We start from the raw sequence: 16,232 nt of genomic DNA on the forward strand, positions 1-16,232 counted from the left end.
GGCAGGAAAGAAGGACATTATCAGTGCTGAAGCTTTGTGCAGTGGCAAGGGCTAAATAGATTCAGAGGATGTGTCTGCAGAGATGAACATTACATGCAGCCCAGAGCTGGTTTTGTGCCTGCTGGGAGCGGTGGTGGTCCAGGTCATGCAGCACTGTGCTATATGAGGTAGTTTAATTTGGGTGGCTTTAAGCCCTGAGACAACCTAATAAAAAGCTACTGAAGAGAGTATGTGGAAGCATCAAAATCTTCAGAAGTAGTGTTTCTAGATTTTCCTGTGCACCATTGAAGAAGGAGGGGGAAAAAAAAGTGGGAAAGCCCATTGACGAAGAGTTTGGATGGTTGCTCTCAAGCAACTACTGTCTCTTTAGAGGCACAAAGATGCTGCTATATTAGTTATGAAGAAGATAGAAATCCCTCCACCGCTGTCTGCACTTGGTCGTTGAGAAGTAACATGCTGAGGAATAAGATCAGCATTTCCCTGCACAGTTCAGTTAGTGACTGCATTGTGTTTTATGCGTCAAGGTGCTATGTGCTGAAAAACACCAGTCCCTAAGAGTTTGTCAGGATCTAACCGCCATGGTTTCTCTTCAGTTACAGCCTAGAAGGCCTTGCTGGAGACTCTGGTGAGAACAAGAAGCCCTCTACAAACTTGGAGGCTTCTTCTCTGAGCTCCAAAGACCTCAGACGGAGTCCGCTTGCCAGCAATCAGTGTGGGTCCCTGGTCTTGCTCACTGAAGAACTCGAGCAAGGGGAAGTCAGAGACTACGATCACCAGGTAAAGCTGTACAGCTATTGTTAGATTTCTAGAAAATGCTACATTGATGTTTTGAAGTAATTTTTCCAAGACACAGTTTTGCTGTGAAGGCTTGCACCTTGTATATGTAATATTATTAAAGATTTCCATCTTTAACACAGAGGAGTTTCCCCTGTGTTAAATTTGCTGCTTGGTTCTTTGGGGCAGTGTGGTTGATGGGTGAAGTCTTAGGGTGGAGAACAAGAAATTTCCCAGTTTTCTTCCACAGATTGCATGTGTAATCATGGAAAAAATTTTTAGCATGGATATAGTGATACTATCAATTGCAGGTGTTATAAGGCTTCCGCAAATAATGCTTATGCTGCCTTTTGCAGACCTGAAATATACACAAATACCAAGTAGTAATTTATCTGTTAAAGTGTTCAAGTTTATTTTTGTATCACAGGAGGAAAATAAAGATTTTTTTTTTTTCTTTCATAAGCGTAACCAGAATCAAAAGGCTTATTATTATAAGCAACAGTTAAGCAAAATATTAATTTCATATTAAGAAAATGCAGAGTGATCTCGCTGGAGCGGAATTCTGTGATAGCTATTAAGGACACATGGGCCACAATATTATGAGAGTCTCTGCTTATTTTTATTAAAGAAGCAATTATAGTCTTAAACACTCTAAATACCCTGGATTTCTGAGTTTGAAGTTTCAGCCATAGTATTTTCTGGGTTCATGCCAGAATCATTAGCCAGCCAGTCTGTTTACCTTGTAGAGTCACTGCTGTACATCAAGGCAGTAAACGGATCCTACAAGATCTGGCCTGTAAGAGCTGTTATGTCAAAGACTCTCATGTCTTCTCTTGCTTGGAGGAATGGCGTTTTTGGGGAACACACTGTTAAGCATCAGATTTTTTACCATGTTGAACCGCAATCTGGTTATGCTGAGGAGTTGGAATCACAGCAGTAATTTCAGTGGCCATCAGGCAGTTAACAATATCCATCTTGTAGTATCTTGCAAGAAAACCAAAGAGCCAGAGTCTCTCTGTTTGTTGCATAAGTAGTTGTCGTACGCTTAAAAAGACAAAACAAAATGTTGCATTTCACCTGTGTGACACTAATTGCCTTTTTTGTGGTCCTTGCATTTCTCACCTATTACCCTATACCAGGATCATTTCAGTTTTCTGCTGTTGGAAAGTGAGCATTTCAGTAAACATGAGCACTAAACATCTGTAGTTGGGATGGTGCTGTCGTGCTTGACATATTTGCTCAGTGTGGTTGTTTTCTGTTCTGCAGATGCATCAAACATCTCAGCCGCAAGGATTTAATTTCTGTTCTTCTGCTGTTTCATCTCCACTGACCAAATCTGTGTCTCTAATGTCAATTAGTAAACCAGCGCAGGACAGTGAGTAACGCAATTTTCCCTTATCCTTATCCATTCCATCATCTGTATTATTAAGTATATCTTGCTACCTTCCCAAGGCAGAATTTGCTCGTACCTGCTCTTGCTTTCCTGTATTATGCGAAATATGTTTCACTGTTGCATGGAATTGTGGGTGGAAAAGGAGAACCCATTCAGTTTAGATCCATATTTTGTTCTTCCCAGTGTATCCCTAGTATTTCCACTTCTGTTGGGTTTCTTTTCTTTGTTTTATCTTAATTAGGCTACTGGTATGAAAACTATGATTGATTGAGTTTATTAAAAAAAAGTTTTAATATTGCATCCTTTCAAAATTTCTTCCTTTGATGTCGAGGTAAATTCCACTTGAGATCTTATTTTCCTACTTCTGGATTTTTTTGGAAGTTGATATATGAAAACTTGAGAATCCATGTCTTGGTCTCGTTGGGGAAGTTTGTTTCTGTTTGAGTGAAATGTTTTGGGGCAGTTGGGCATAATTTATCGAATCTCATTCCTGGAAAAAAAAAAAAAAAGAGATGATTAGGTGAAATTTTTCAGTTTTGCTTAATTGAAGCAATAACAAGCACTTAATTTTGCAATTTGACTGATTCTTTCAGCTGAAAAAGTTGTTCAAAAGGCTGCAGCTGGATGTGCTTCGGAAGGGTAGGGACGTTTTAGATCACGTCTTGTCAATCAGTGATGGTCTCTGATCTTTTTCTCTTTATTAAGATGCTGCTTCCTTGCAAGCCTAAACAAGGGAAAGGTGCTTTTAAGAAAGGCATACCAGCCGGGTTAGCTCAGTTGGTTAGAACATGGTGCTAATAACGCCAAGTTCACAGGTTCAATCCCTGCTTACTGCAGGGGGGTTGGGCTCGATGATCTCTCAAGGTCCCTTCCAACCCAAAGCATTCTATGATTCTATGATTTTATTAATTTAGGAGGCTTGCTGGAGGAAGCTCACAGAGATTATGCTTTGCAGGAGATGCTTTTAAATTCTTTGCCATCGTTCTTCCATGATTAATAAGCATATGGCCTAATGGATGTGTCCGCCGGCAATGGTGATCAAAACGCTGGCAGATCTGTCCCGTAAGGAGACCGGCTCTTGCTCTGTGTAATGGCGCACCCTCTTTCCTCCTTGGGTTGAAGGCCTTCTTTTTTTTTTTTTTTTTTTGAAGCAACCAATTTATTGGCATTGCATCCGGTTGCTAACAAAACACCATAAATAACTCAGCTAGCTCCCAGAAAACATGCTCTTGGTGGCTGAGGGCGCCTGGCCGGCTGAGGCTCGTCTCCCTCTCCCTTGAGACTTTCCTTCAGGCCTGTGGGTTACGACAGCAGAGGATTCATGCCTCCATCTTGGAATCAGACGACTTGCTGCCTTCCTGCTCTTCTCTGTCGTATGACCCACGTTAAAAATGCCGTCGAGGCCTGAGCTGGTGGTAGACAGGTTTGATTACCCCATCTTCTTCTAGAGTTGGCCTAGCCACAACAGTCTCGTTGAGAGAGAAGAAAAACAGAAGATGTAGTAAGCTTTCCAGAGGGGCTGTGGAAGAAGTAGCAGGGTAGTCTTCTGCTTTGAGGCAGATGTCTGTGAGTTTTGGATGCTTAAGTTAAAAATTACTAACTCTTCTGTGAGCTTTATTTTCTCAGCAGTTAATTTGTGACACCTCAGAAGGGCCTCATTTTTATAGGAAGGTGGTTTCTGAAAATCGATGCATTTGAGGCGGTTGATGTGAGCATCCAAAAGGATTACTCACCTTGAAAATTTAGGTCACGGATTTTCTTCCCAACTCTGACACTTCCCTGACTTTGGAAACTTCAGTAAATCACTTCATTCTTCCTCAGTCACTTTGAAAGAGGAATATTGTTACTTGAGTTGTAACCATAAGTACATGTGAAGCAGCCTAGTGCCTTTTACAAGGTCTTGGTGTATAAACTCCCTTGTATCGCCTAGGTTTGATATTCATACTATTGGCAGAATGTGGCAGAATACTTCAGAGTTAAGCAAGAATAAATCCTTGATTTCACAGAGGTGAATTCTAGGAAAACTTTAATTCTTCATTCCACTTGCATAATTTTGTGGTAGGTGTTTAAAAAAAAATTCTCTGATCCCTGCAAATGTGTCTGAATAGGAAGAAAGCAACGTGTTCTGCACAAAAGCTTTGAATACTAAATCCAAATGAATAAACATAGGGAGGACTTTCTCTTATTTTTCCCATTTGTTGTCATATGTACTGTGGCAGGAGCAATTTCCAAGACTTGAGTTTCTAGCCTGCACTCCATCTGATGTCTCAGGTGTTCCAAAAGCTGCTGTGGCCATTCACAACTGTTAATCCTTCAGCATTTTATAGAGGGAGGTCACAAGAGCTGTTGGCTGGAGTGCTCGGAAGACTGCTTTCGGCTTTGGAATAGCAAATTTCCAGTGTGGAGCATTGTTATAAAGCCAGGAACTGCTATAAATAAAACCACTGAAATGGAAGTTGAATTGAACTGTGCTGGAGGAGGTGGTTCTATTTACAGTAAAGTATTATTGTTCATCTTGACTTCTAGTCTAAATAGACAGTAGACTATAGAAGAAAGCAAGCAGTGTTGCCTGGTCATGTTCTTCAGGTCTGGGACATTTGAACAACTCCTTTGAAAGGCAGTCTAAACAAAATTAATGCATGAATCTTGCTAAGAATTCTTCACGTTAAATGCCTTTCATTGGGTTCCTCTAGGGTTGTTCTGCTTACGTTGGAAAAGTGTGCACATAATTTTAGTCAAATCGCCTCCAGGCAATTGGCATTTATGACTAATGGTTGAAGGAAAGTTTCAGGGGAGTTTGCTTTGCATTGCTTGCATTGCGTTGGATATTCCTCGGATAATATTTTTATATTCTGAATTTAGTTTTGGGATATGATACCAGCAATACAAAAAATTCTCTTTGTATATGGCTGAAAGGACATGTTTTATTCAAAGAGAGTAGTAATTGCTCCTTCTTTCTCTTGGCAGTTTAACACTGATAAAGTCTCTAGGCTCATTTCCCTGTTGAGCAAAATGACTTAAAAGTGCCTGAATATATGCACTGAAGGTGTTTAATGTAGATGCTTAATGTAGGACCCTTAGGTCAGACCTGTCCCGGGGCAGAGTTTCCCCAGCCCTGTCCCAGTCATCTTTCCCAAGGACACACTGATGTACCGTGTGACTGATGAGTATCCAGCAACCTGCTGTTGGTCAGGTCACAGCTCAGAGGTTTCTACCTGTGCTTGTGCGATGAGAAGGTTTGGGAAATACAGCCCTTGGGCATCTCCATAAGAGGCTGTGTAGCCATTTCAGTTAAGAGAGGCTAGCTGGCTCCCACATCTCTTTTCAGAGAAGATTGTACTTATAAAGAATTGTTGGAAAGCTGCTGCTGTGCAAGAGCTGCTTTTAAAAATAAACTATTTTTAAACAGGAATTACAGTAAACCCTTTTAATTTGCAAAGTTTGCAGACGAAGGCATGGACAAATAGCAGGGATTCCTGGAAAAGTGCACATTACTGGAAGATAAATATAACTTCACAAATTGAAATAAGCAGAAGGCAGAGCAGTAACAAGTCTGAGAAAAGATGATTGAACTTGTTGTCATTATCCTACTGATAACGGGAGATTTGATGTCACAGACTGATTGCTGAGTTTGGCACTGTGTTTGGTAGACTTCTTCCGGGCAAGGACAGGAGAGGGTGCAGAGGGGCTTTTCTCGTGTTTAGGCAGTTTGTTTGAAATAAGGACTCTGAGTTTTAGAAGAAGGCAAGAGAGGAGATGCTTGTTTTTTCTGTTTTATTTTGGAGAAGAAAAGGAAATGTAGGTCTCTCCATTTTAAAGCTGGAAGCTTTTAAGGGCATAACATTATCGAAATGGTGTTGGCTTTTTTTTTAGAGGTAGAAGTGGCAAGAACCTCCCTAGGTAGATAAAGTCAACACTTCAGATAAAGTATCCTTGCTATACCCAGCAGCTTTGGTGTCATTTGACTGCAAAAAGCACCCTTAAACAAGAACTTGAGTTGTTCTAGTTTGATTCCCTGGCAGTTATTTCAGTGAAGCAGATGCCCTTTGTCCAGAGATCGCCTCTGTTGTTGGTATTCTGTTTGGGAAAATGACTGTTCGCATACAAGTCTTCGTTAAGAGTTCCTATAAAAAGATGACAGCAAAGATAAGAAAGCCTTGAACCTTGACTTATGCATGCAGTGCGACCTGCATCCTCTGAAACTTGCATCCTCTGGAATTTGCACGTTCTCAGTTCTTTGTTTCTTGTGCCTTTTCTGAAGCCAGCTGCTTTGCAGACATTTCCTTTGCTTTGGTTTTAGTTTGCTTTGGCTGCTTTCCTCTCCCTTTTATTATTGAATGCATTTTCAAGCATGCTCTAATGTCTGCTGTTAACCCACTTCTCAGCCCAGGGCCGGACTCGACCATCGAGACGAATCTCCTTCTCCTTCAGCATCTCTCCACTCATTCCTAAGTCTAAAACTCTCTTTTCTATTGGCTCTTATTCCAGTGATGAGGAGGAGGAGTTGGATAGTAAGTAATCGTTTTCTGTGCATTGCAGCCGTTATGGGTGGAAACAAAGGAAAATCTGTTTTTCTGCTTTCGACCTCGAAGTTTCACCTTGCAAACATTGAACTAACCTTTCCATTGCGTGATGCTTAACAGCATTATCTTGGTCCTGTATCTAAATACTAACTAATGACAGAATAAAGGGATTATAATCCAAAGAGTTTTGTACATCAGCACCATCACATCTCATCTGGTTAGTTTTGGTCTGTATCCACATGAAAAATACCATTATCTGCAACTCTGACCGCCAGTATAGTCATTGCCTTTTTATTAAAACCAAAATACTTGTCTTGAGATTGTTGCAGTGCATGGAGTTAACAGAAGAGGTAAATCCTTGCCCTCCATAGGTGAGAGTGAATACATTGCTCGGTGGAAGTAGAAGAGGAGAGAAGCCTTGATATAAAATGCTGAAAATCTTGGTTACAACTTCACAGTTCCCCTACTGAGCAAAAAGCATACATTGCAGCCAAACACCTTAAATCATCAAGGTGTTCATATCTAGGTCCTGATATTATAATCAGAATAGTTTTGTTGGGAAACAGGCAAGTGTTATATGGTAGCTTTTTTTAACTCCTGCAAACTCCATTGCTAAAAGAAACCCAACTAAAGCAGAAGATTGAATTAAACTAATTTAGACTCCTCTTGTTTTTTTAAGTAGGCTTATCAAAGATTATTGAAAATGCTTCCTGTTTCTTAAGAATGTTTTATTAGACTGTTGCAGTAAACCAGAACAGGTAATTCTCTGTCTAAAGAGAAAATTCAGAGCAGCTGCATTAGTTGGTTTGAATCAAATGTTTGCAAGGAAACTAGCCCACATCCCTTGTGTCTATACTGGGATGGGGGAAATTGCTTTCCAGTCCAACAGATTTTTGTTGCTTCATGAATTTAAAAAAAATCTCCACACCATCCATGTTGTAGGTATCTAAATTCTCCTGTTTTCCATTCCTAGTCTTCACTGTGGGTTTATCCCTTCCTGCAAGAAAGTCCTGTGCTCTTCCCAGTTGTGATACTACCCGCTTCGGTATTTAAGCTCCTTCCTCTTTCCCCTTTGCTCTGTCCTTCTCTTCTGCCTTTAACAAAACACAAAATTCATGGTCCCCACAAAGTGAGCTGCAAACATGTGCAGCTGTGCATTGATGTCATGCTCCCACGATAAAAAGTACTCGTAGCTAAACATCTTGGTGGATTTGGGTTTTCAATTGGGTTTTTTTTGTTTTGTTTTTGTTTTGTTTTTTTTTTTAAATTTCTTTTTGTTTGTTTTAAGCATCCAATCAGTTAAGTAATTCCTAATAGTCAGGTTAGGATATAGCAATTCTGGGGGGTATTTCTGTTAGCCAGTATTTATCTTCTCTCCCTCAACAGTGCTGCTGTTACTGATGAGCATTTAAAGTAATGTTGGATATTGTCTCAAACAAAAATGTTGCTTTCTTTACATGTGTTTTATTCCCTCATATTTGAGGGTACTGTGGTGACTTTATATAAAGGTTGGTTTAGCCACAGCTATTCATAAGACTGCTTTGGCAATAGGCATTTTTCATGTAGTAATCCCAGACCAGGTTGTTTATTTTTTCATGTCTTCAAGGTTCATTCCTCATAAGAGGATGGATGTGTTAGCACTGAGATTGCACTTGCATTTCAGTTACTGCTGCTCAACCTCTCCATGCCTGTTTTTCTCTAGAGTATGGAGAATTAGTTGCAGTGGGTTTGATATTATGATATTTAAGACATGGATTTCAGGTGGCTGGACAAGCCAGTCTGTACCTTTTAGAAAATTATTATGAAGCCTTTGCATTTCTTGACCCACAAAAGTTTAATTACTGACAGCATTAAGGAGTTGTGAGCTGGTTTCTTTTGTTTGCAACATCCTAGTCCATTCGCTGCTTTCTGTACAATGGATCTTGATGAATTAGTTCAAGTCAAGCTACCATGAGAAATAATTTCGGTGGGTGATGCGTAAAAGGTGTTCAGATAAGTACACCAAAATTTGGCTGCTAGCCCAGGTTCATTGGAGATAGATAGCGGTCCTGGCCTTGAACAAAACTAACTTTTTTTGTGCGTTGTGGTCAGTTTTAGCATTTCAAAAGTTATGGAAATAAAACTTCACATCTTCTACCTCAAATAAAACCCTGAAGGTGAGAAAATGTGTGCTTTTCTATGCTCGTCTTCATGGACTTCATAGCTTGCAGCAGAGCATTGACCATACAATGTTATATTGTAACCTAGAATATGAAACCATAAAGAGGCTTTCACCTTGATTTTTGTCTGGATCCATTTTGCCTGCCAGTGTCAAGAATCCCCCATTTTTAAGATAAAACACTATCGCAGTAGAAGAGAAATAGTACATAATTGAAGTTCCCATGCAATGTACTTTCTCAGTGTGCTGAAAAACAGTCACGAATATCAAATTATTACAGCTCTTGATTCAGCGTTCGTTCGTATTTCTTACGTTAACTGCAAAGAAACAAAAAGGTTTGTGAAATACTTAAATCCAGTCAAATTGATGGATCTATTAAAAAAAGGAAAGACTAAGGAGGCTTAGCCCATGTTAAAAGCAAACTAGAGCTGAAACGTGAACCAGAGTCACTGGAGCAGTAACCAGGGAGTTGGGAGTCTGTAAATTACTTGTGTGATCTTAGTAGGTGCTTAGGTAGTAGATATAAAAAACCCAGCACAGTCAGGAAATTGAATAGTAGACTTCATCTGATGTATATTACAGTATTACTAACTTTGACATATTTGGAATAGATCATTAATTAGATGAAAGACGTTGCAAGGGAGTTATTAACAGAGGTCTCCAAGCAGGAATTAGGTAATGGGGTATGCCTGTATTTTAGTGAAGTGATATGAAGATGAAGAAGTGATATGTCTGTCTCAGGCTGTGTTGACACTTGAATCAGCAGTTAGGAAAACGCGTATTTTAGAATCATAAGGCATATAACATTGTGCGCACAGTTTTTCCTAATGCACTTAACGGCTTTTGCATAGAGGACCATCTTTGCCTCCGGTGTGAAGTGGCTCTTTTGCATTCACCATTAGCTTTAATATGTTAACAGAATTTGAAGCCAAAGTACTGTTTTTCTTACAATGTATATGCAGGAGCCTAATGAGATGATCAGTCATGCTGCTGCTTGAACTTCAGACAGGACTGCAAACAGTGCTTGTAGAGAGGGTTTTTTGGAGTCCTGACAAGCACAGTGACTCCAGAGAGAGTCTTCTCTCCTCTGGATCATTTCATCCTGATTTTTCAGTGTTCTTCGATGGTTCTGGTAAACGGTATCAGCTACCTACTCTGCTCCAAATGCATTGTGCAAGCAGGTTTCTTGTGGTATAAAGAGAATTTGTGTCATTGGCAGAGCCTCAGCTTCATGTCGAAAGTCAGACTTTCCTCAAGCACACTGTTGTGTGACTAAGCCCTAGGCTGGTAATGTTTCATGGAAAACAGAATAAGGCTTCCCTTGTTTCCCTTACTCTTTATGAAGTGCCTTAGAATTTTGATGGGAAAATGCACTATAATTTTATCAAGCAGAAAAGTTTTGTACATGAAACCCGGATGCGTTGTACAATAGATTCTTTCTAGTGGTGTATAAATAAAAGCATTGTGGCAGAATGATTCTCATTTATACCTATTGTCGTTGAACTGGCAGTTCTGATGCAGATACCCTGATTTACCAGCAAATTTACGAGATGCACATCCTTTGCTTAATAGCTGAAGAACGATAAAAATACTAAGCAGGCTTTCACCTCGGCATCTAATTTGAGAGCACCTAAGGATACAGAGAGCAGGCTTTATCCTGAGCACATGAAATCTATTCTAAAAACTCACTTCTGGAAAACATTTCCCCTTCCTCTTGAACTGTCCAAATATGCAAACTGTGTTTCTAAAATCAGTGGGCTAAGATTTCAGTCTAACGTGTCACCCCCACCCCCCACCCCTTTGATCTTTTCCAGGTACGCAGACATTCGGCAGCCCCACGGGTTCCTCGGTTCCGAGGTACAGTATTCTGGGGGTACCACGTCTCTTCTGGTGGGATTCCTGCAGTGGGCCCTGGTTTGGATACCCAAAAGCCTTCCTGGCACCAGTGCACTTCAGCTGAAATCACAAGTTGCCAGGCTTGTGAAAATCAGGCCCATATGACTAAAGGCTGAAGAATATTTTAGATCACAGAACATGAAAGTCTGTTCTAGGTCTTATCTCTAACAAGGCTTTGTGCTTATTCATAGCTAATACCATATCAGATTATCTATTATCGAACAGTATCAGTTTACCCTGAGTTATATTTTACACTAAAAGTAGTTGTTCCTCCCTTTGGTTAATTCTGTATTTCTGTAACGAAGGCCAAACTGATCGCGTTTTTGCATGTTACTTTTCATCCTTGCAAGCTGTAGAGAGGAGATAATCTTTCTGGTGGGTGCTGCCTGTAAAAGCGCTTCCCTGGAGGAGGGACGCTTGCGGCACCAAAGCAGCTGGGTGTCTGGTCTCTGTGTCGCTCTGACAGCTTTGGCTTTATTTTGTGGCTGGGAGGCTCTTCACCTCTGCTCGCTGCTGTTTTCTCCCTGATTTCATTTGTCTTTCTGTTGTTCCGCTTTTGGTTTGCGTTGTTATTTCCTATTGACAGACTGTGTCCTCTTCTTTAATGCAGTAATAGTTTCCTCTGTAATTTCTTATTCTTCCATAGCAGCTGAAGAAGTCATAAGCTTGTGCGTGTAAAGACTGGCAGATAATATCTGGCATCCCAGAAATGCCTAAATTAGTACAAATAACCATTGCTGTTTATTACATAGTACTGGTATTCTCATTTCTCAGGGGAGGCTTTGCAGACGGTGTGGTTTCTCTTAAAGACACTCACTGCCTTTTCAGAGTTCATTAGATGTCTTTTTCTGGAAGGAGGTTTCTCTTTAAAGGATGTGTGCATGCCTCTCCCTTTCTGTCTGAAATATCGATGATTAAATGCCAAGACTGTGTATCTGCAATACTGGCCATGTAAATGGGCAGATGCTTTAGCTGTTAGTGGTTATTTGGCCACAGGAGCAGCAGAGGGTGCTATGGCACGGTTTGAGAATGGAGATTGCTTAAAAACAGATAAAAGGATTCCTTGAAATATATGACAAACTACTGGATCGGCGTTTTGTCTTCACTTTGCCTTCTCTGGTTTAACACTATAAAGCAGCCCGTGACTCTATTGGATAATAAATGCATTTGTCCTTTAAAAAAGAATCTATCCATTTAATAGATGCTTTGGGAGAAAAAAAAAATAAAAGCAACCTCTTTCTTTTTTGATTTTAGCATATCTGAAGAGAGCAGCAGTGACCGCTCTAAAGGTGGAACAAAAGTCAGTCGCACCTTCAGCTACCTCAGGAATAAAATGTCCAGCAGTAAGAAGAGCAAAGTAAGTGCTTCTTGTGATTTATACAGCCGTGAAATACCCATAGGTAGCAGAGATGAATTCTGTATTTCAGTGTGTTTCCATAGGGTGGTATTTATGTCTTTGCCTGACTTTCTTTTCTTTTTTCTTCCTTTCTTCCTTTTGCGAAGGGAGGATTGTCTGTGGGGTAATAGGGAATAGCTACATGGGAAATCTTAGCACCCCAAAATTGAAATGCATCTGAGGTGAGTTTTCCTGTGCAATGTTTTTGCCTCTTTTCCCCACAGAATGAAGCTTCATTTATTATAGAGAACAGATTGTGCTCCAGCATGAGTTATGGCTTTTCAGTGATTGATGGGTCTAATTTTTACAGAACCTGAGAGGTGTTTAATAAAATGAGGACAGGAGCTGTAAGAAGGGACTGGCTGCTGAAGGCTGTATTGTGTTTCCACTTTATTTTTACCTTTGCCATAAAGTTCCCATGCACTGCTGGAGAAGTTGCTCAAACCGTGACCTTTGCCAGTATTTAGATTTTCCCCTTTTTTCTGTCCTTGCAACCCTGAGATTTAATATACTGAAGGTTAAGCGCTGCTCAGCACAGTTGAATTTCCTGGAAACAGCATTGGTTACAGAAATGATTACGTTAATGCTAAATACTTCACACAAATAGGCTGTTGTTGCCTTAGATTGTCCCTTGAAGAATAATATATGTTTGGGGGGTTTTTGGCTTGGTTGGATTTTTTACTTGAATCTCGCCTGGGTTTATCGTGTCTGACAGAAGCTGAGTGCCTTACCTCACAGCAGTCAATGTGTGTTACATAGTTCGGTGATGTGTAGCTGTAATAGTCTGATGAGCATCCGAATAGCCAACGGGAAACAAAATGTGGCATAATGAGCATGGTGCCTATCTCGGAATAAGGCTGGGCTGAAGCATACATGTATGGGAGGGGTTACGTTTCATCTGCACAAGCAAACTTTATTTTAGCCTTCACCAACATAAGCACTGGATGTTTCAGCCTGAGTGTTCCTCTAACATGGCTGGGTTTGTGTGCTCTCATGGTCCAGTGCACATTTTGATACACGTTTTTGGAAGGTTGCATCACCTTTGCAATGAGGTACCAGCTGTAGTGAGATCAGTCACCCTAACACACAGTTCCTCTTCATGGATCTGCCTTTAAAAATGCAAGCTGCAAGTACCAGCGCCTCAGAGCTGCTGCTGAGCAGCTTTAAGACAATGCTGTTCCCAGCTGCAAAGTACAATGTCAAAAAAAAAAATCTGTTTACATAGAAACCTCTGCGAAAACCGCTAGCAAGAAGTTGTGCAGCCTGTTGCACAGCCTGTGAATGACACTCAAAATTCATTAGGTGGTTCTTGCACTTTGGGTGTATAATCTCTAAAGCAAGAATTGGAGATATATATATTAAAAAAAGAGAGATCTGGTTGGGACAGGTAAGAAAATATAACGGAAGTGCTTTGAGATATTTACTCTGCTTTTGTTAAGTAAGTGCAGTTTGATTTCACTGATTTCATGATTGTGTCTGAAACTGTTGATAAAGAATTGCTCCAAAATCCCAACAATAACACGTACTACAAAAATTGTAGCTCGTGTCAGTTCTGATATTTTTACTAACTAAAAAGCCGTAATATCATGCAAATTACAATTTCTTCTCTGCTCATGGTGGAATGTTTGCATTGCATACATTTTTAGGGCTTCAGCTGTACATTTAAATAATGTAACCTAAAAATTCTTGGGAACACTGATTTCTCAGAAGCATTGTGGACCATGAAAACCTGTAAGAGTTAAAACGAAAAACAACAAACCTTGAAAGAGGAAGTTGGACAGGAAGAGTTGGTTTCTGCTGCTGTCTGGGCTGTCAGGAGGGAGAGAGGCTTCAACTTCTTTCCAACTAGGTTTTACTTTTCTCCAAACCTTCAGAAATGCACCGTTTTCTAAGATGAACCATAAAATAATGCACATCTGAGCCTACTGATGGCAACGGCTCTTTTTGAAAATGGTATAAGCAGTTAGGTAAAAAAACCTAAAAGTAAAGTGGTGTTTGGAGTCTTAACTGGAGGGGATACGGATAGAAGTTTGTGTGAATTTACCCACGTCTGGCATGTGCTTTGGGTTGTTTGGGCATGAGTCAGCGAGTCTCTGGAAATCAGCAGCACGCACTGATTCACATTTGTGAAGTCTAAAACGTGCTGTGTCTCTGTCAAGTTAAAAAAAAAAAATACTCCTTCATTTTGGTAGAGAGTTTCTGGGAAATGATGACAAAAAATTAGCATGAGTAATTTCTCTTTTTTCCTTGACTTGCGCAGTTGTTCGGCAGTGCCGTACCACCAATAGCGTTTCAGTGTGTGTAGTGGGAGTTGTACAGGTTTGAAAGGAGTGGGAGACAGGGAATATTTGTGACCCGTAGAGCAGGAAGAGCGCGAACGCATGAAACCTTGCTGTCTGGGAAATCTTCTGCAGCACTTTGTTTACTGAAGTACTACATAGCAACACTGAGGTACGTTAAAATTCACTCTTTCTGTATCCCAAACATCACAGAGGGTTTGATTTACCACCCTCTCCCGTTTAAATGGGTGGTCTCCTGTTGACTGGTGACCTCTAAAATATTAATCCCATCTTTTCCTGCCTGTATTTTTTTTTAAGCAGTGGAAGCTAGGGTAGGGCAAGATAAAAGCAGTAGCAAAGAAGCTAAAATCATCTTCAAGGAAGTTAGCAGCAATCGTACCGCCCTCCCCCATTTGCTCAACTCCTCTCTGACTGCCATCCCCCCTGGCCACCCGTGCTGGCAGCTCTTGGCTGTCACCATGGGCTAATGCTGGTGGGGAGCAGCCCTCCTGCCCCCGGGGGAAGGATGTCGATGAAATGGAATAAATTTGCCGAAGTACCTCAAATAACAGTGAAGCTGGTAGGACTTAAGCATTGGGAGGTAAGAGCTTCATGGTTATTTCAGAGTGGGTTCCGCTGCTGCAATGCGCGGTTATTTTGGGCTGTACAACCGAGTTGCGGTACCCATCGTGCCTGCTAGTGCACGTCGGTGCAGGTTCAGCCATGAAGCTGTGCTTCAAGTCGTGCTGGCAGCTCCAATAGTGCAGGAAAATGGTTTTGTTTTTACAGTCCTTTTATTAAAAAAAACCCTTCCAGTAACTGTCACAGAAAAAAAAAAAAAATCTCATTTTGAGACCTTGTATTTCAGCAGTATAGCTGGCATCCCGTGTATGAAGTTTGCTGTTTCCTCCTTGAAAGTGGTGCACCCTTTCCTGTTTTTCCTGGGGTCGTTCAGCTTTAATTAAAATGGTTTTTACAGTGATTTTATGAAGACGGGGTATTATTCCAGACTCTACAATTACTGGGCTTTGCAGTAAATATCAGGTACATTTAACATATAAGACGGTGAATCTCCTTTCAGCATTTTAAGTGTGAGAGTCTCAAGCTCTGCCTTGAGTGTAGGGTGATCTTTTCTCCTGGAGCTTCCCAAGTCCTGGCAACAGAGCAAAACTTCAGGCATCAACTTGGTACCATTGGCCAAGGACTAAACTGCAGAATTTAAGTTCTTGAATCCTGCCAGGCTGGGCATGGTTAAAGGTGGGAAGGTCAGTGGATGGAGGACGGGGCTATGGAGGTTTATGTGCCAGCTGATGGCTCAAAGGAGGCGGAGATGTGCCACAAAGCAGACTCTTCCTGGCAGGTTTTCTGCTTCAGGTGGGTTTGTTCGATCCGGTAATACTCTTGGTTTTGCTTATTTGCAGAAAAAACAGCGTTTGGGGCCAGTAAATAGACTTTCTGTTTATGAGGCTTTGCAGGAAGAGGCTCTGATGCTGGTATTTCGCCTGGGGTGTGTTGGGAGAGGGGAGACCTTAGGCTGAGTTACTAATTATTTGAGTGTGTCATCAAAAGGCTCAAAAGTTTCCCTCCTGGTGACTGCGGAGCTCAATACCTCTTTTAACCGCTTCATGGCGGTTGCTCACATGGGCTGCTCTGCAGCTCTCTGATATTTAGGTTCTGACAATATTTAGCAAAGGGCACGTGGCATGTGAATAACAAAATGCAAAGATAAGCTTACAGAAGCCTTTACCAATTTCTGGTTAAGCTGCTCTTTCAGATGCCATGAAATCTGCAGTAACAGTTAAAATACAGATCT

At 40.9% G+C, this 16,232-nt stretch overlaps 1 protein-coding gene across 1 annotated transcript in view; it reads left to right on the forward strand.

Moving 5' to 3' along the window:
• The window catches only part of AKAP13 (A-kinase anchoring protein 13), a 137,406-nt gene that overhangs the window by 96,340 nt on the left and 24,834 nt on the right, over positions 1-16,232 (forward strand). Inside the window, exons 13-17 of the mRNA XM_075714142.1 lie at positions 594-777; positions 2,041-2,149; positions 6,553-6,678; positions 10,663-10,705; positions 11,999-12,101. Coding sequence (XP_075570257.1) covers positions 594-777; positions 2,041-2,149; positions 6,553-6,678; positions 10,663-10,705; positions 11,999-12,101 — 565 coding nt within the window. The remainder of the gene's footprint in view (positions 1-593; positions 778-2,040; positions 2,150-6,552; positions 6,679-10,662; positions 10,706-11,998; positions 12,102-16,232) is intronic.

The sequence above is a fragment of the Pelecanus crispus genome, chromosome 7 (assembly GCF_030463565.1).
Source record: "Pelecanus crispus isolate bPelCri1 chromosome 7, bPelCri1.pri, whole genome shotgun sequence".
Classification (NCBI taxonomy): domain Eukaryota; kingdom Metazoa; phylum Chordata; class Aves; order Pelecaniformes; family Pelecanidae; genus Pelecanus; species Pelecanus crispus.